The sequence below is a fragment of the Podarcis tiliguerta genome, assembly GCF_965153285.1.
Source record: "Podarcis tiliguerta genome assembly, chromosome: 4".
Lineage (NCBI taxonomy): Eukaryota > Metazoa > Chordata > Lepidosauria > Squamata > Lacertidae > Podarcis > Podarcis tiliguerta.
The window spans coordinates 74,295,109-74,311,795 of NC_139537.1; the positions used below are offsets into that span (position 1 = coordinate 74,295,109).

The window sequence follows — 16,687 nt, forward strand, 5'->3', positions numbered from 1 at the left end:
TGTGTTCTACATGCGAGCAGACTGTGTAAAAGTTCTCTCAGTTAAGTTCTCCTTTGCTTCTGGCTTCTTCATCGAAGTAACTTTGAAAGCTTCTAAGACAGGGCCAGCAACCTTATCAGAGGATGGGCCGGCCGATGCTCGTCCGTCCAAGGATGGGCCAGAGTGTGGGCGCACGCACGCTCTTCTGAGTCGGAGGAGCACGCCTGCACACACACTATTTCCTGCGCTCCGACCCAGAAGTGTGCCAGAAATAGCGTGTGTGCATTCGCACGAGCGCTTCTGCGTCCTGCATGCGTGTGCACACACTATTTCCAGCGCACATCTGGGTCGGAGGAGCGCCTGTGTGAATGCGCACAGGCACCATCTACCCGGAAGTCGCTCCCCGCACCGGTAAGAGCGGGGGGCGGCAGGGGTCACCATGGGCCAGTTAGACAAACCTCGTGGGCCGCTACTAGCCCATGGGCCTTAAGCTGCTGACTCCTGATCTAAGAGAACAGCCATGTTTGGTCTCTTGCAGCAAAGAGTAGAATTATGCTCTTAGGCATATTTGGGAGTAATCTTCCTGAAATCTACACATAGCTAAGGAGTCCTGTGGCACCTTTCAAAACAGACCACAGTGGTACCTCGGGTTACATACACTTCTGGTTACATTACTCTTCAGGTTACAGACTCCGCTAATCCAGAAATATTACCTCAGGTTAAGAACTTTGCTTCAGGATGAGAACAGAAATCGTGCTCCAGCGGCGCGGCAGCAGCAGGGGGCCCCATTAGCTAAAGTGGTGCTTCAGGTTAAGAACAGTTTCAGGTTAAGAACGGACCTCCGGAACGAATTAAGTACTTAACCAGAGGTGCCACTGTAATTTATTGCAGCAACAGCTGTCATTGGATGCAGCTGAATAACCTTCAGCTCTTTTTCAGATGGGCTTTTTATTCTCGCCACTTCCTGTGGGTTTCACACAGGCTTTCCCCAGCTACCACTTCGAGATGGACTGGATCTCAAATAACAATGAATGAAAAAGCCAGTATGTTTGGGTGGATTACAAATCTGTACACGTCCCCCGCTTATTTCAGAAGTTATTTTAATACGGTTTCTTAATTTGTTCTAGCCACCTTATATCACACTCGAGAATTTTGTTTGTGTATTATAAACAGAAGATATTCTCTCATGTGTCAAGCCGGATTACTGAATTTCCTGTATCATTTATCATGTGTGTCTCCTCGGCTGCTGGCTTTGGCAGCAGTTGGTGGTTTTAATAACCATTCTCTAGCAACCCTTGCAATTAGCTCTTTGCCCAGGGCAGCTAACTATTTCTGCAGGCAACTAGTTTGCCAGACCCGCTGCATAAGCTGCCCTATGTATGAGCCAGCTGGTCATATTTTTTCAGTAGTTGTGTACAAGACAGCTCAATCTGATTGTTCTTCCCTGCATATCTTTTTGCTTTGGTTTTTTGCACTAGCCGAGTTACTAAAATAGTCAACGGCCTAGTTTTACTGCTTTTCCCATCATGAGACTTTGTGTGTTCTGTTTTTTGAAGTCATCTTAAGGGGATAGCTGTGCTTGACTGGTCAGGGGATGGAACTGAGTCCAGCCGCAGTAGAAGCAATCAAGGGGAAAAAATTGTCAGGCTTCTATTCCACAGCAAGAGAATGGAGCATATAAACAAGAGATCTTATTTTGACCCTTTCAGCCTCCCAGGGGCAACAGATGTGCTTGGTACCAGCCTAAGATTGCTTCCTGGGAAAGCAGGGTGGGACAGCCTCATTCTCTTCATTTTGCATTCCCCTATCCAGGATGAGGGACGCGGGTGGCGCTGTGGGTAAAGGCCTCAGTGCCTAGGGCTTGCCGATCAAAAGGTTGGCAGTTCGAATCCCCGCGGCGGGGTGCGCTCCCGTTGTTCGGTCCCAGCGCCTGCCAACCTAGCAGTTCGAAAGCACCCCCGGGGGCAAGTAGATAAATAGGGACCGCTTACTAGCGGGAAGGTAAACGGCGTTTCCGTGTGCGGCTCTGGCTCGCCAGAGCAGCGATGTCACGCTGGCCATGTGACCCGGAAGTGTCTCCGGACAGCGCTGGCCCCCAGCCTCTTGAGTGAGATGGGCGCACAACCTAGAGTCTGTCAAGACTGGCCCGTACGGGCAGGGGTACCTTTACCTTTTTATCCAGGATGAATAATTATATTTAGCTTTTTAACTGCTTGTTTTAAAACAAGTAAGGTGAAATAACATAGTATACAATGCCAATAAAAAGGATACGATATAAAGGAGTAAGAATAAATGTGTGAGGATGTACGTTGGCCTGAAATTTACCAATTCCAAGGCAAAAATCAAATATATTTTCTACATTGGTATCTGAAGTTATACTTTCAGCTTCCTATGAAAGGGGTGGCAGAAGGTAGATAAGGATGGATCTAGATCTTATGCTTGACATGAAGTAGGACCGCAAGATATTGAGGCTCCCCAGAACCTTCTAGGGCAGCTAGAAAAACAAGGGAAAATGTAAAGGTAAAGGGACCCCTGACCATTAGGTTCAGTCGTGACCGACTCTGGGGTTGCGGCGCTCATCTCGCTTTACTGGCCAAGGGAGCGGCGTACAGCTTCCGGGTCATGTGGCCAGCATGACTAAGCCGCTTCTGGCGAACCAGAGCAGTGCATGGAAACTCCGTTTACCTTCCTGCCGGAACGGTACCTATTTATCTACTTGCACTTTGACGTGCTTTCGAACTGCTAGGTTGGCAGGAGCTGGGACCGAGCAACAGGATCTCACCCTGTTGAGGGGATTCAAACCGCTGACCTTCTGATCGGCAAGTCCTAGGCTCTGTGGTTTAACCCACAGCGCCACCTGCGTCCCCTAAGGAAAAATCTAGCCTTGTGCTAATTGCTTCTCACTCATACTCTGTGTTCCTCACCTATAAAATATGAGATTAATTAACCAGCTGTTTGTGCAGCACTGCTGCAAACCTTTTAGAATTTTGCTCTAGCATCCCTCGTCAGATGTAAAGTAAAATTTGTAGTTGACTACGCAGGTTATCCCATTTTGTGATTCAGGGAGCAGTTCATTTTGCCCCTGAGGCAGAATTTTCCTTATGGTCAAGCTAGTGTTCCTCTAGCTACTGGGCTACTACTAAAATGAGGCTGCATTTTAAGCCATATTTTAATTAACTGTTTTTTTCCCCCATTACTTTTTATTGTAATTTATATTTGGCGTTAGCCATCCTGAGCCCGGCCCTGGCTGGGGAGGGCGGGGTATAAATAAAATTATTCTTATTCTTATTATTATTGACGTTGCGGGCTGGTAAACTCCATAGATGATTCCATGTGCAAATTAAAATAATAGATTAACGTAAATATTTTAAAACAATCTAATAAATGTTTAAGTAAAATAAATATTATAAATAATTTTTGAATGCACATTTTACTGCATGTAACAACACAAGCACAGCATTTGTGAGAGAGAGAACAACAATTGCCGTTTTGTTATTAAACCCCTCCAAAAGTATTATGCAACGTATAATATTTGCAGCTTTTTGTGTTCAGCACACTTTAACGTACATCCTCTTATTGGTCCTTACAACCTTGTTGTAAGGCGAGTTTTTATTGCCACCCCTTCTTTCAGATGAGGAGAACAAGACAGCAGTAGATGGCGAGTTCATCGCTAAGATGACATTTAAGTTGCCCTTCGCTGTTCATACATAGCTCCAGGCTCTATGCCATTCTTGATAAACTATTACTTAATGGAATTAAATAAATAATATAATTAAAATGCTGCCTTTTGTGAACTTGGGTTTAGAATGTGAGGTGGGGGAGTTGAACCCTGGAATATGGAGGTGTCTACAGTCCTTCACTTCTTCTTGGAGTCCCTGCCAGCAGCTCAAGATCTGTGGAGGTGTTAGGAGACCTTAAACATTTGTGTGTGTGCTCTAACTCTGCCTCCTCTCCCCCTCCCCTCGCCATGGCCTTTCAAAAGGTAGTTGTATGAAGTGGTGAGCATTTTCTATCCATAGATGCTCACCGTATCTTAGGTCTCTGCCTCATGCATCTCTTCTGTCCCCCGTCCATGCATTTGCAATCCCCCAAGAATAATCCCTCCGTAGGCCTTTAGTTACAAGGCAAATTAACCTTCCCACTGACTTTCAGACAGCTGTGGCTCCAAGTTCCCAAATTTGCTTTTCAGGCAACAGGGCTGCCTATGAATTCTCAGTTTTCTCTGCTGACTAAGAATGTCACCAGCGTGTTCCAAATGCGGAACGACCAAGTTCAGAACCCGCTCTTACGAATTAGATGCACATTGCACAACCATCGTGATGGACAGCTATCAAGAGGAACTTCCTTGAAAGTGCCTTTGTTGTGTGGGAAATTAGTCTTTGTTGTGTGGGAAATTAGTCTAAGAATTAGTCTAAGTACAAAGGCAAATTCAATGTTCTTTTCTGTAGGAAGTCGGGCCATGGTATACTCTGGTACCTCAAGAACTGTCCACTGCTCAAAAACGGAACACAGAGCTGTAGCTGCTCCCTTCCTTAAAATAATATGGAGGGGAAAGATTTATTCTACATCTTAGAACCACATACACTGGAAGGATCTACAGTAAAGCCTCATACCACAGATGAAGGGAATTAAATGTTCATAGATTACGTTAAATACATTTTGACTGAGTGGATTGGACTACAGTATGCAATTTTCAGTGTTTTGATTCTTCCAGAAGTGACTTAGTGCATTACTTTGTCTACAAAATGAGGAAATGATTGAGGCTTTTGCTGAGAAGAGCTGTAAAGATCATGGTTATGTGAGAAAGCAGACAGCAGAATCGTGGGCTGGCATGAAATTTTCTGTTTTACCTTAGTCTACAAGAAATAGCGGGAAGCGGTGCAAAATAGGGCACACATTCTGCAAAATCGTAATGTGACTGGCATTACCTTTTTTCTATGAAAAAGTGAGTGTAAAAAAGTGAAGGCAGAAAATGTAGGTGCATAAGTAACCTTTTGCGCCATAAAGGTAAAGGGCCCCCTGACCATTAGGTCCAGTCGTGTCCGACTCTGGGATTGCCGCGCTCATCTCGCTTTATTGGCCGAGGGAGCCAGTGTACAGCTTCTGGGTCATGTGGCCAGCATGACTAAACCGCTTCTGGTGAACCAGAGCAGCGCACGGAAACACCCTTTACCTTCCCGCCGGAGTGGTACCTATTTATCTACTTGCACTTTAATGTGCTTTCGAACGGCTAGGTTGGCAGGAGCAGGGACCAAGCAACAGGAGCTCACCCTGTCGCGGGGATTCGAACCACCGACCTTCTGATCGGCAAGTCCTAGGCTCTGTGGTTTAACCCACAGCGCCACCCACGTGCCTTTTGCACCATACAATTTATAATATTCAAGCACTTTCCAACAATTTTATTATGAAGCAACTTCCTCTTACAGTAGCAGGTGGTGGGTTTTCATTGTGTTTTGGTTAATCCTTGTACAATATCATCACACATATTTGTTTAGGTTATTATGCCAGTGTGGATGGTGCAGGTCGGCTCTTCATTATAGTGCAGGCAGAGTCTTCTAGGTGCCACTTAGAGGCATTGACCCCTAGCAAATAACCAGTTCAGATGTGCCCTTAAAAGTGCCTGTGAGCTACTCTACAACTCCAGAAGCCCAAGCATGGGAAAGATTGCGTGCGAGCCATCCGACTGTAGCAGCTATGTCCAGTGGGAAAAGGAGCAGAAATATCTGCCAAGAGCTGAAACGAAAAAGGCAAACAGACACAAAATATAAAAATAAACACTCTTGGAACAAGTTCAAGGCAGACAGCAGGGAATAGTTTTAGGCTGCATTTTAACTTCAGTGCAGTATATAGGATGACAGTGCTAAGATTGGGGGGGGAAAGAGGTTTTAGACTTTAATGGAACTATTTGAATTGTAGGGGAAAACAGTAATAAACAAGCTGAATTACTTTTACATTTTCTTCAAGTTTCCTGTGTTACCTAAAGTATGAGCCCGTGGTGGGGAGGAGGAAAGCAGGAGCCTGACATTTTTGCAGCAGCTGTTCAAGTTCTTCAGATTCCCCTATTTGACTGTGCTTCTCTCTCGAAAGAACTAAAGTGCCTTTTCGCTGCTTTTTTTTTAAATGTATAAAGACCCCAAAAGGATCTCGTTTTTGTAGCCTGATGGAAGAAAAGTGACACGTACTTGTATTTTATATGTAAATTTAGGTAGTAAATCTTGGATCTGGGAAGACGATCATTGCTTTAATGTCAGCCCTTGAGTAGGAACTCATTTCAAGTGACAGAAAAGCCCTATTACGTTTTCCCTGTCTGCCTTGTTAATAATTCGGCTGGGGCAGTTGCACATCTCCTGTTCAAGGTATTCTTTCTCTCTCTCTCTCTCCCTTCCCACCCTCTTTCCCAGACAATTATCTGCTGCCACCATAGAAAGCAGCCACAGCACAGTGCTGATGTTGTTGCCCTAATACCGTGGGAAATACAGTGCAATCCTGGTGCCGGTGTCTCTGGCTTCCAGTCTAGTTTCCTTACAGCTCTGCCTATAATTACTTTTACTTTAATATTATAAACGGCTGCTCTAAGGCATTCCCACTACCACAGTCTTCGGGAGAGCACTAAGGCAGTTCATACCCAGTCAGCTCTCGAAGGGAGGACCGGGGGAGCTGGTCTTTTGCCCTACTATTCATCTGTCAGATACCTATTTTGACAAATGACACATAACTTACATTTTTGTTGTCACATAAATATAATATAAAAATTAGGTTCCAGTAGCCAGTGATGTCACTTCTCGTACTTAAGTTATGATTTCCATAAATTAATCCCTTGTAATTTCAGTGATAGGGACGCGGGTGGCGCTGTGGGTTAAAGCCTCAGCGCCTAGGGCTTGCCGATCAAGAGGTCGGTGGTTCGAATCCCCGCGGCGGGGTGCACTCCCATTGTTCGGTCCCAGCGCCTGCCAACCTAGCAGTTCGAAAGCACGTCAAAGTGCAAGTAGATAAATAGGGACTGCTTACTAGTGGGAAGGTAAACAGCGTTTCCGTGTGCAGCTCTGGCTCGCCAGAGCAGTGATGTCACGCTGACCACGTGACCCGGAAGTGTCTTTGGACAGCGCTGGCCCTCGGCCTCTTTGAGTGAGATGGGCGCACAACCCTAGAGTCTGTCAAGACTGGCCCGTACGGGCAGGGGTACTTTTACCTTTACCTTTAATTTCAGTGATATGTTTTCTTTTTCTAATAGAATTCGTTGCTGGAAAATGACAGAGATTGTTAAGCCGTTTTAGTTATTTAAATAGAAAAGCCTAGAAATTTTCTTGATTCTTCTGAGACATTTGCTTCCTATCTCATTTTCATATTTTGAAACACACACACACCACCTTGGATTACACCAGTAGGGTAACACAGTTGTACCTTGGTTTTTGAACAGCTTAGTTCTTGAACGTTTTGGCTCCCAAATGCCGCAAACCCAGAAGTGACTGTTCCAGTTTGCGAACTATTTTTGGAAGCCGAACGTCCAGTGGCTGCAGGAGCCGCACTTTGGTTTCCAAACATTTTGGAAGTCAAACGGACTTCCAGAATGGATTCCGTTCAGCTTCCAAGGTACAACTATAACTTGATGTTACAGTTCATGTTCTCTGGCTTGGTTCCAGGTAGTTGTCTAAGCGTACTTTCTTCCTGGTGTGGGGAATCAGCCAGAAGTGTGTAGGCTGGCTGGCAATTTAGGAAAATTGGGCTGGATGTGGAAGACAAAATGTCTGGAACAGACAGCTACAACCAGAGGGGTCTAAATCACTGGAAATTCCAGATTGCCTGGATAGTGTAGTGGAAAACCTCCACCCATGAACTGAGTGTAATCCAAAATAACTGCCAGTAAAATTTATGTTACTGCTTTTTAGCTAAGAGCAATATATAGCTCGGTCGACCTCATTGTTAAGGTGGGGCTAACAATTTGAAATAATAGGCAATTATCAATTAACACTGCAGTGTTTTTCAGTAGTTACTGCCAATTGAAATTAGTAGGGGGAAAGGTGCTTCTTTATATCCTAACCTTATAAGCATCCTAAGTAATGGATATATTCTTTTGTTTCTTACCTAGTTCTGTAGCTTGAAAGAAGCTCTTGGCAACCCATGGCTGGGCACACAAACTTAAATGAATTGTTTTGTCTGCTAGTATTTAACATTGCTATTTCTTCTGCTCATTTATACAACCCTGGCTTAATACATTGGCCTTAAATGTGTAAAAGCAGATGGGAAGTTAATTGTAGTAAACAAAATAAATCTGGCACAGAAATGCATATCGGGAACTCGTCTACTTTTAAAAAGAGGCAAAAACAAGTATATAATATACACACTAAAAAAATAAAGCAGGTGTTTGAAACACCCATTCCTGAAGAAATGTTGGCAGCTCAGTTTATGGCGGAATAAGAGACACCGATTTTAATTACCTTTTTTTTTTTTGGAAGTAATACAGTACTGCAGATGTGCCATGTTGTTTAAAGTTAAATAGGATGAACTGTTAGATCTTTTTATATATGTATAAAAGCTACTTGCTACAGAATAAATCAAGAAAGGCCCTCTTGTGGCCATGAATTCAAACGGCATGCTGCTTTAGCTAGGCTCTTTCTGCATAGAAATATTTGGTATTTCCGAATTCATATAGACATGCTTCTCTTGACACTTGTCGGCCTCTGGCTTTAAACCAACAGTGTTTGCATTTGAGGTGCATAATTTATATCTGTATATGGTGCTGTTGAGGTTCTTTTGCTTAACTGAAGATGCCGATTATGATGATAGTAATTCGTATTTTAAAGTACCCAGTGTGCTGAGCCCAGTGGGGGGAAGCTCACTCGCAGCTCATTCACCTCGTTAAATAGCAGGCTTTAAAATTGCACATTTGATATTATCGTTTAACACTTCCTTTCCTTTTTCTCTTTGCAGCCCAGTGACTTTTCAGTATCTCTAAAGGCATCGGGGAAGAATAAACATTTCAAGGTGCAGCTGGTGGACAGTGTCTATTGCATTGGGCAGCGTCGATTTAATACTATGGATGAGTTGGTGGAACACTACAAAAAGGCTCCTATCTTCACCAGTGAACATGGGGAAAAGTTATATCTTGTGAAAGCACTTCAGTGACGTTGAAGATGGACTTGGGCCTATTGGGGGCCTCTCATAACTTACAAGCCTTAGGTCCTAAATTCACTTTTATAGAGCAGAGCAGTCTACGCCAGTCTGAGACAGTCTTCAGAGAATGACCTCTTTCTAAAGTATTCGCTCTGTTGATTATATTCTTTCTCTTTTGTTTCCCCACCCCATTTTTTCTCTCTCTCTCTTTTTTTTTGCTTGCTTTGTCTTTTTTCCCCTCTCTCTCAAAAATTTGGTTGCTTCACGTTTTCCCTCAGGTTGAAAATATCACTTAAGTGGCCATTCTTCCCTGGGTTCTAAGCTTCTGTGTACGTTTACATAGTTAGTTCACATAAACAAGGGGTTTTTTCTCAATTTAAAAAACAGTGTTAACTTGTTCAGATAGCTCACGCTGGCAGAACTCATCATTAAGAGACTGGGCACAGTTTGAATGCACTGAACCTGCAGCTAACTAAGTGAAATATAGTAGACATAACAATTGTGGCTGTGAGTTCTGTAGCTATTTTGCTTACCAAGTAGTATACTCCAGAAATTCCTAGTTTCTAGAAGCACTCTTTACATTCTCTACTCAGCTATTACATTGCCTCCTTGATTCTTCGTGAAGAGTACACTAACTAAAGCATTTTGTAATAGTACTTCTTAAACTACTACGGTAAAAATTGTAGTAATAAGAAAACTATCTAGCATACTTTGACATGTAATTGCAACAGAGATGTTTCATTGAAAGTTGATTACTTAGAGAATCATTGAATTGTAATGGTTGAATGTTTTGGTAATCTACAACCAAATGTGCCATCCACATAATGCTTTCTTTTCTTGCCCTTCTGCTTGTTTGAATTAAACAATTATGTATTTAATTCTTAAAGTAATATGTATCTGTAGCTGATTGACACTAATACAGACATTTAATAAACATAGCTAATTATGGGAGGGTGGGGCTTCAACACATAACATGCATACGTTTTATATATGCATAACGGAACAAAAATTCAGGGTTTACAAACGGTGATGTGATTGGTAGTAAGACACACAGAATGTTATATGAAGAAAATGCTTTCTTTTTCCTTTTTCTTTACTTTTAACCTTCTTATGGTTTTAAATATAGTCTTGATGGCACATTCCTGAAAATTGAAAAGAAAAAAAAAGGACCTTGATGATCCCAGAAACTTGCTTACCCAGCTTTTTGGATATTGTAATAAAAAAGGTATCATGTGAAGATGGAGTATTGAATTTATCCTTGGGTGATGACCTTAAGAGTCCTATAGCATGATGAAATGTGGTTAAATGTCACCATTTATATACTGACTGTGAGATTTAGGTAGTTTGATCAGATCAGCCAAAACAAATTGCAATGTTCTTCTTGTATTTAAATCTTGAATTCATGCCAAATGTATGGACAGTTGCTTTGTTTGATTTCTTTGAATTCTAATATAATACTAACTTTGGGGAACTGCTGCCTGTAGTCAAAGGGCCTCTCGCTGCAGTAGTCTTTCAGGTTCTTTTAACTCATGTCACCAATGGCCATTGTACCTGATGGTCTTTTCTATATGTAACTTACCTTCTCAAGATGATTAAAAGCCCACCACTCTTGAATTAGTTCCAATAGGCTTAGATGCCTTTAGAATGGGATTAGACAATTTCATGGGAAATGGGTCTATTTGCTGCTGTGGCTAAATGGAGAATCCATATTCCATCCTTATTTCTCTGGACATGGGTTGCTTGTGCAAAGGTAGGAGGACAAACCGGTAGCGCAACATGATTGCCTTTTTGCAAGCTTCCTGAAGGCATCTGGTTGGCCAATCTGGCAAAGAAGATGCTTGACTCGATGGACCTTTGGTAGAATCCAGCAGAGCAGTTGTGACATTCATCTGAATTTTACTGGGACACAGCTCACTGGAGTCATCTTAGATTCTAGCCCAGAGTATGTGTGTTAAACATATTTAGGCCACAGTAATTTATTCTGAAGCGCTCACATTGATGTTGATAGAACTTCCCTACAGTTGAAGGAAGGCTGGATGTTTACAGCCTTAAACTTCAGTGGTGCTAAATAGACTTGAGTCCAAATATGATCACCGTTCTTATGTGCCACAGCTGTGAATGTGCTCCATTGCCAAGGGTCAGGAACAAATAAATTTTGAAGCCAAGCCAGGAAATTGCCCCTTTAGCCTGGCAGAAGCTGGTGGCAGGCACATGAGAATCAGTTGACAGGGGATCCTTTTCTCCACACGGCAAATTTCTTCCACCATTTAAGGACAGGATTAAGCTATACATGCAATAAACACTTTAGTGAAAACAATTTCAGCTCATCTGATATGAATGTGGGTGATCTAGTCTTATGAATGTCTAATGTATTTTGAATAAGTTCATGGGCTTCGTACAGAGGTAGATCCACAGACATTCACCATGGTTTGTTTGCTTAAAAATAATAATTCTAGTTTTAAATTGTATTGCTTTTAAGTACACTATTTTCATTTCATTTTTTTCTGTATTTATCTGATACATTCTTTTTGAATTGCTATTTTATATTTATTCAAGTTGAATAGTCTGAGTAAGCACTGTAGTTGAGAATATTTATGAATGAGTAAGAATGCAATGCACCAAAACTTTCTGATTCAGCCCTATTGAACTTTATTGCAACAGTGCTTGTGTGGTTCCTTATTAATTATGTTCATCACTTACTTAAAAAAGCAAACCTGTAGAGGTTGGGGAACTGAACTCTATAAATTACTTGGGTTGAACAGGATGCAATAAGTTTTATACAATGAGCTGTTGTTCTCCATGTTGCTTTCTATTTCAATACGACAAAATGTTTGCCTTTGTTGTTAAAAATGCATTGATTGATTGAGCTCTTGATAGTGAGATGTGAATCCTTTTTCTTCGAACAATTGGTAGCTTAATTTATCACACCTCAAATGCAAAATAAATAGCTCAGATTATTTCTTCCAGTGAGTAACAGCTTGACTTTGTCAGCACTGAATTCAGTAACTGAGTTGATCCATCTACAAACTGGTTTTAAATTCTCCCTGGTGTTCCTCACCACTTTGGTATCAATCTCAAAAAAAAATATATTTTAAAGTGGTCTTTTTGCAGGCATAAAGGTTTGGGGTTTTAAAACCGGCCTCTTTTTTGGGGGGGGGGGGTTAAATATAGAAACCATTAATTCATTACAAAACATTTAAAGTTATTAAAGTGGCATCTTCCTTTACAAAAAAGAGAGTTTTCATGATGGTGAAGGAGGCCCATTTCACATGTTCAGCCATCGAAGTGGCGCAGTCCTTCCATGTAGTTGCATCATCAACAGTTTTCATATGTTAAATTGGTTTTTTGAAGGCTCTCTGTATTCTCCCTTCAATAGCAAGTTTCTATCGGAGATGTGGGGATTTTTTCAAACCTATGAACTCCCCACATGACAATGGAGTTTGTTCCAGCCTGAAGGGACATGGGAAGTTGTCTTACTACCCTTCACCAGTTTTTCTCTGCCTGTTGTTTTGTTTGCTTGCTTGTTTTGGAACATAGATAGACAGACAAAAAAGAACTACTGCAGTTACCTAGGGCTTGATTTACAGTTGCTTTGTGATGGATGGCAGTCTTCCACTAGCTGTTGGTGATTCTGAGAGATGGTTTTTTTGGGAGGGAGGTTCATCTTCCGTCAGCTTTCAGACTGGTTGGCAAGGTGCTTGGCTTGGTTTCAAAAAGAGAAGCCATTGCTCCTTATATACAAACCTATTTCTTTAGCATTTGAACCTGTTCTTCCGACGCAGTGATCCCTTCTTTGACTGTTGCTGAAACAAGGGTGGAGTCTTTAAGAAAATAAGTTCGCAGACAGATTGGTGGGGAGCAATGGAGGTGGAGCCTGAGGCCTCCAATAGTGGCAAGAGGGAGGCTTATTCCTATGCATGGGTTATTTTCTGTTTGTGAACTGACGTCGTATAGCTTAATTCACTTTACTACACTCATATCTTTTTCATCTTTATGCTCTTCTTTTCTTGCTTCAGAATTTTACCAGTGTCAAACAGCTAGCTCAGGCATGGCCAAACTTGGCCCTCCAGCTGTTTTGGGACTACAATTCCCATCACCCTTGACCACGGTTAGCTGTTAGCTAGGGGTGAGCTAGGTGTTCTCACTGGACGTCCACAAGAAAATTATACAGTGAATAAACCACCATTATGCCTTCTGTTCACAACTTTAGCAGAGCCTTTACGCTTTTGTGTAATCCAGAGTCAGTTGTCACGAGAAGCAACGTTTAATGCTATTGCAGTGTGATATTTTAGCTTGGAAGTAAATCAGCAACTATGCTGCCAAACATTTGCTATCTTGTTTTTGTGCCCTTCCGCATACATGTGTCGTCATTAATTTTCATTTCATTTCTATTCTAGCTATATTTTTATGAATAAATCTCAAAGCAGCTTATAAAGCATTAAAACAGCACAGAATAAAACATTAGTGAAGAAAGTCAAGTATGACGTTGCAGTTAGTGATATGCATAGTATAAGTCATGGTTTGGACTGTAACTAACCATGGGTTTGCCAGGAACAACTACCTTGGAGTCCACTTTCTTCACCTTTTGTGATGTGGACTGTGTTTTTTATATAGGGCCCTCCTACTTTCCTCCCACATTTTGAGCACTGGGGGCCTGTCACATGTGCGCTGAGCATCTCTTTGACCAAATATCTGTAGAGATCTAGTATCCTTGCGAAATGTATTTTGCTTCATAAGGTGGAATCACAAGCTGCACATTTTTATCATTTCAGAAATGTGAAATATATTTTCATTTAGCAAACGATCCAGGATTTATGCTGGATTGTAATAATATCTAACCCTCTAAAAACGTCATAGTTTCCTTCTGGCATGTGCCTGTCACAGAAGTGAGATTGACAGGCAACCTATTTGTATGCCAATATTTTTTTTTCCCCTTTGGGCTGTTCCTTCGAACTTGCTGAGTTTGTTTTGGAGCATAATGGATAAAACAATACAAATGCTTTAAGGGGGCTGTAAAAATAAAGCATGTTGGGGTCATAATAAAAGAATTGTGCTTTGACTGTGTTTCAAACAGGAATAATAATTCAAAGGACTTTAATGCTGGGTAGTTTCATACAGTCTTTTTGTACAAAAAAATTAGAGTATAAGAATGTCCCAAAATAAATACATATTGACAGTTCTAGGGTACCTTTTTTGCACTGTGGATTTGGAGCCCAACAACTGAATTAGACAGATTAATATATCAGCATGATAAATGAAACAGTATTTGGTAATTAGATGCCTATCTTTTCCCAAGGAAATTGCCTGTGTGGGCAACTTTTTACAATTTAGCTCCTGGCTTGAATGAGAGTATCTTCCAGTTGTATTTGTTGTCCATTGACTGTCTTTCGTTATGTCCCTCTTATAGTATTGTAAATTAATTTGATTATATTCTCCTTGATCTTTATTTAATTGCTCATAATAGTATCTAATGGTATTGTTGGTTTTTCAGATATAGCCTGTGCATTTGTCTTGATGTGAAAAGGAAATCAATTCCAGTCATTGTGCCCTCTGTGTCTAGTAGATGCATTTCAGTCTTTAAAGTTGTGTAGTAGGATACTACTATAGAGTGGCACAGAGGCTGCAGTCCTTTTACAAAATGGCTTTCCCTCATCTCACACGAACAGTGACAGCTGAAAGAAGCAGAAGAAAATCAAACTCATGGTTTGTAAGTCCGTGTTTTGGAAGTGTTCCTCTCGGTATATGAAATGTAGCAGTACCTCAGCTTCCTGGTTATCTTGATGGTTATCTTGTGGTAAGAGTTTCCCTTACCACAATCTGAAATGCCTCCCTTAGCAGTGGTACTCGCTGTGTTGATGTGAATACCACAGAACTCCCTTCCTCTGCCTAGGCCACCAACATAACTTGGGCCATTTATTTTTGTCTTAAGAATCCTGAGGTAACTAAAATTTTGCTCTGAGAAGGATAAACAGTGAGTTTTGGAATCGCGGGTGTTAGGAGCTTATCTTCAAATTAGCGGTGTTGGGGTTTTCAGGAATTCTGAGCACTCAGTTTGACAAAACAGCACCAAAAGGAAGCTGCCCTGAATGTTAAGTGTTTCTCAAGCTCCCGCCCACAGCAATTTGTATCCAAAAATCAATTTACTGGACAAATTTGCTTCCTTACATTACTTGTGAAAATGAGAAATGAAATGTTGTTTTTCTTCTTCTGTGAATTAAGGTGAAGGGACCTCTTTGCATTCCTCAGAAGTGATGATCTACCAATTTTCAAAAAGATCTAACCTTCTTGGTTTTGCTTAATGGGTGCAAAGTGAATTTGACAAGGAAAATGGGGATTGTATTACATTGCAAAATGACACAAAAGCAGCAATGTTGATGTATAACGGCATGTATATAATTTATAGCAGTTATTGCAATGATAGCACTGTTGCACAATACAGGGGTACCTCGGGTTAAGAACTTAATTTGTTCTGGAGGTCTGTTCTTAACCTGAAACTGTTCTTAACCTGAGGTACCACTTTAGCTAATGGGGCCTCCCGCTGCCGCCACGCAATTTCTATTCTCATCCTGAAGCAAAGTTCTTAACCCGAGGTACTATTTCTGGGTTAGTTAGTCAGCGGAGTCTGTAACCTGAAAGGTCTGTAACACGAGGTACCACTGTGTATAGAATCGTAGGATCTTAGAATTGGAAGGGACCCTGAGGGTCATCTAGTTCAATCCCCTGCAATGCAAGAATCTCAGCTGAAACATGCATGACAGTTGGCCATCCAACCTCTGCTGAAAAGCCTCCAATGAAGGAAAGTCCGCCACCTTCTGAGGGGAGACAATTCCACTGTCTTACAGCTCTTTCCATCAGAAAACTCCTGATGTTCAGTCGGAATCTCCTTTCCTGAAACTTAAAGCCATTGGAGAAGAGGAGGTTAAGGGGTGATATGATAGCCGTGTTGAAATATATAAAAGGATGTCACATAGAGGAGGGAGAAAGGTTGTTTTCTGCTGCTCCAGAGAAGCGGACACGGAGCAATGGATCCAAACTACAAGAAAGAAGATTCCACCTAAACATTAGGAAGAACTTCCTGGCAGTAAGAGCTGTTTGACAGTGGAATTTGCTGCCAAGGAGTGTGGTGGAGTCTCCTTTGGAGGTCTTTAAGCAGAGGCTTGACAACCATATGTCAGGAGTGCTCTGATGGGGTTTCCTGCTTGGCAGGGGGTTGGACTCGATGGCCCTTGTGGTCTCTTCCAACTCTATGATTCTATGATTCAGGTCCTATCCTCCAGAGCAGGAGAAAAGCTTGCTCCATTTTCCATGTGGCAGCCCTTTATATACTTGAAGATTGCTACCATATGAGTAATTGCTGTATGCAACTTGATTAAATGTCTGAAAGCGAAGAGTAACATTGTAAGGCTTACAGAAATGCCTACATACCCTACAGAAGCAGTGACAGATATCGGGGAACCACCAGAAACAAATCGAATACTGAGAAGTGCTGACCCAACTTGTTTTAGTGTACACAAAATCCTGAAACAAACTTATTTTCTCAAAATGCATAAATTTGATCACTTGGAATACACATTTTTCTACTGTTGCAAACTTAGAG

At 41.6% G+C, this 16,687-nt stretch overlaps 1 protein-coding gene and 1 long non-coding RNA gene across 6 annotated transcripts in view; one reads left to right on the plus strand and one right to left on the minus strand.

Annotated features, from left to right (window-relative positions):
* Window positions 1–10,327, plus strand: part of NCK2 (NCK adaptor protein 2) — a 73,030-nt gene extending 62,703 nt beyond the window's left edge. For all 5 annotated transcript variants that reach the window (XM_083438005.1, XM_083438008.1, XM_083438007.1 and 2 more), the window contains one exon: window positions 8,908–10,327. In XM_083438005.1, the coding sequence (XP_083294131.1) occupies window positions 8,908–9,102 (195 nt within the window). In that variant the 3' untranslated portion in view covers window positions 9,103–10,327. The remainder of the gene's footprint in view (window positions 1–8,907) is intronic.
* On the minus strand, window positions 5,364–12,795 carry LOC310676410. The gene is made up of 2 exons (XR_014510546.1): window positions 12,660–12,795; window positions 5,364–5,712 (listed from the first exon to the last, which is right to left on the minus strand). It is a non-coding gene; the product is annotated as an uncharacterized lncRNA (long non-coding RNA).
* Between the last annotated feature and the right edge of the window lie 3,892 nt (window positions 12,796–16,687).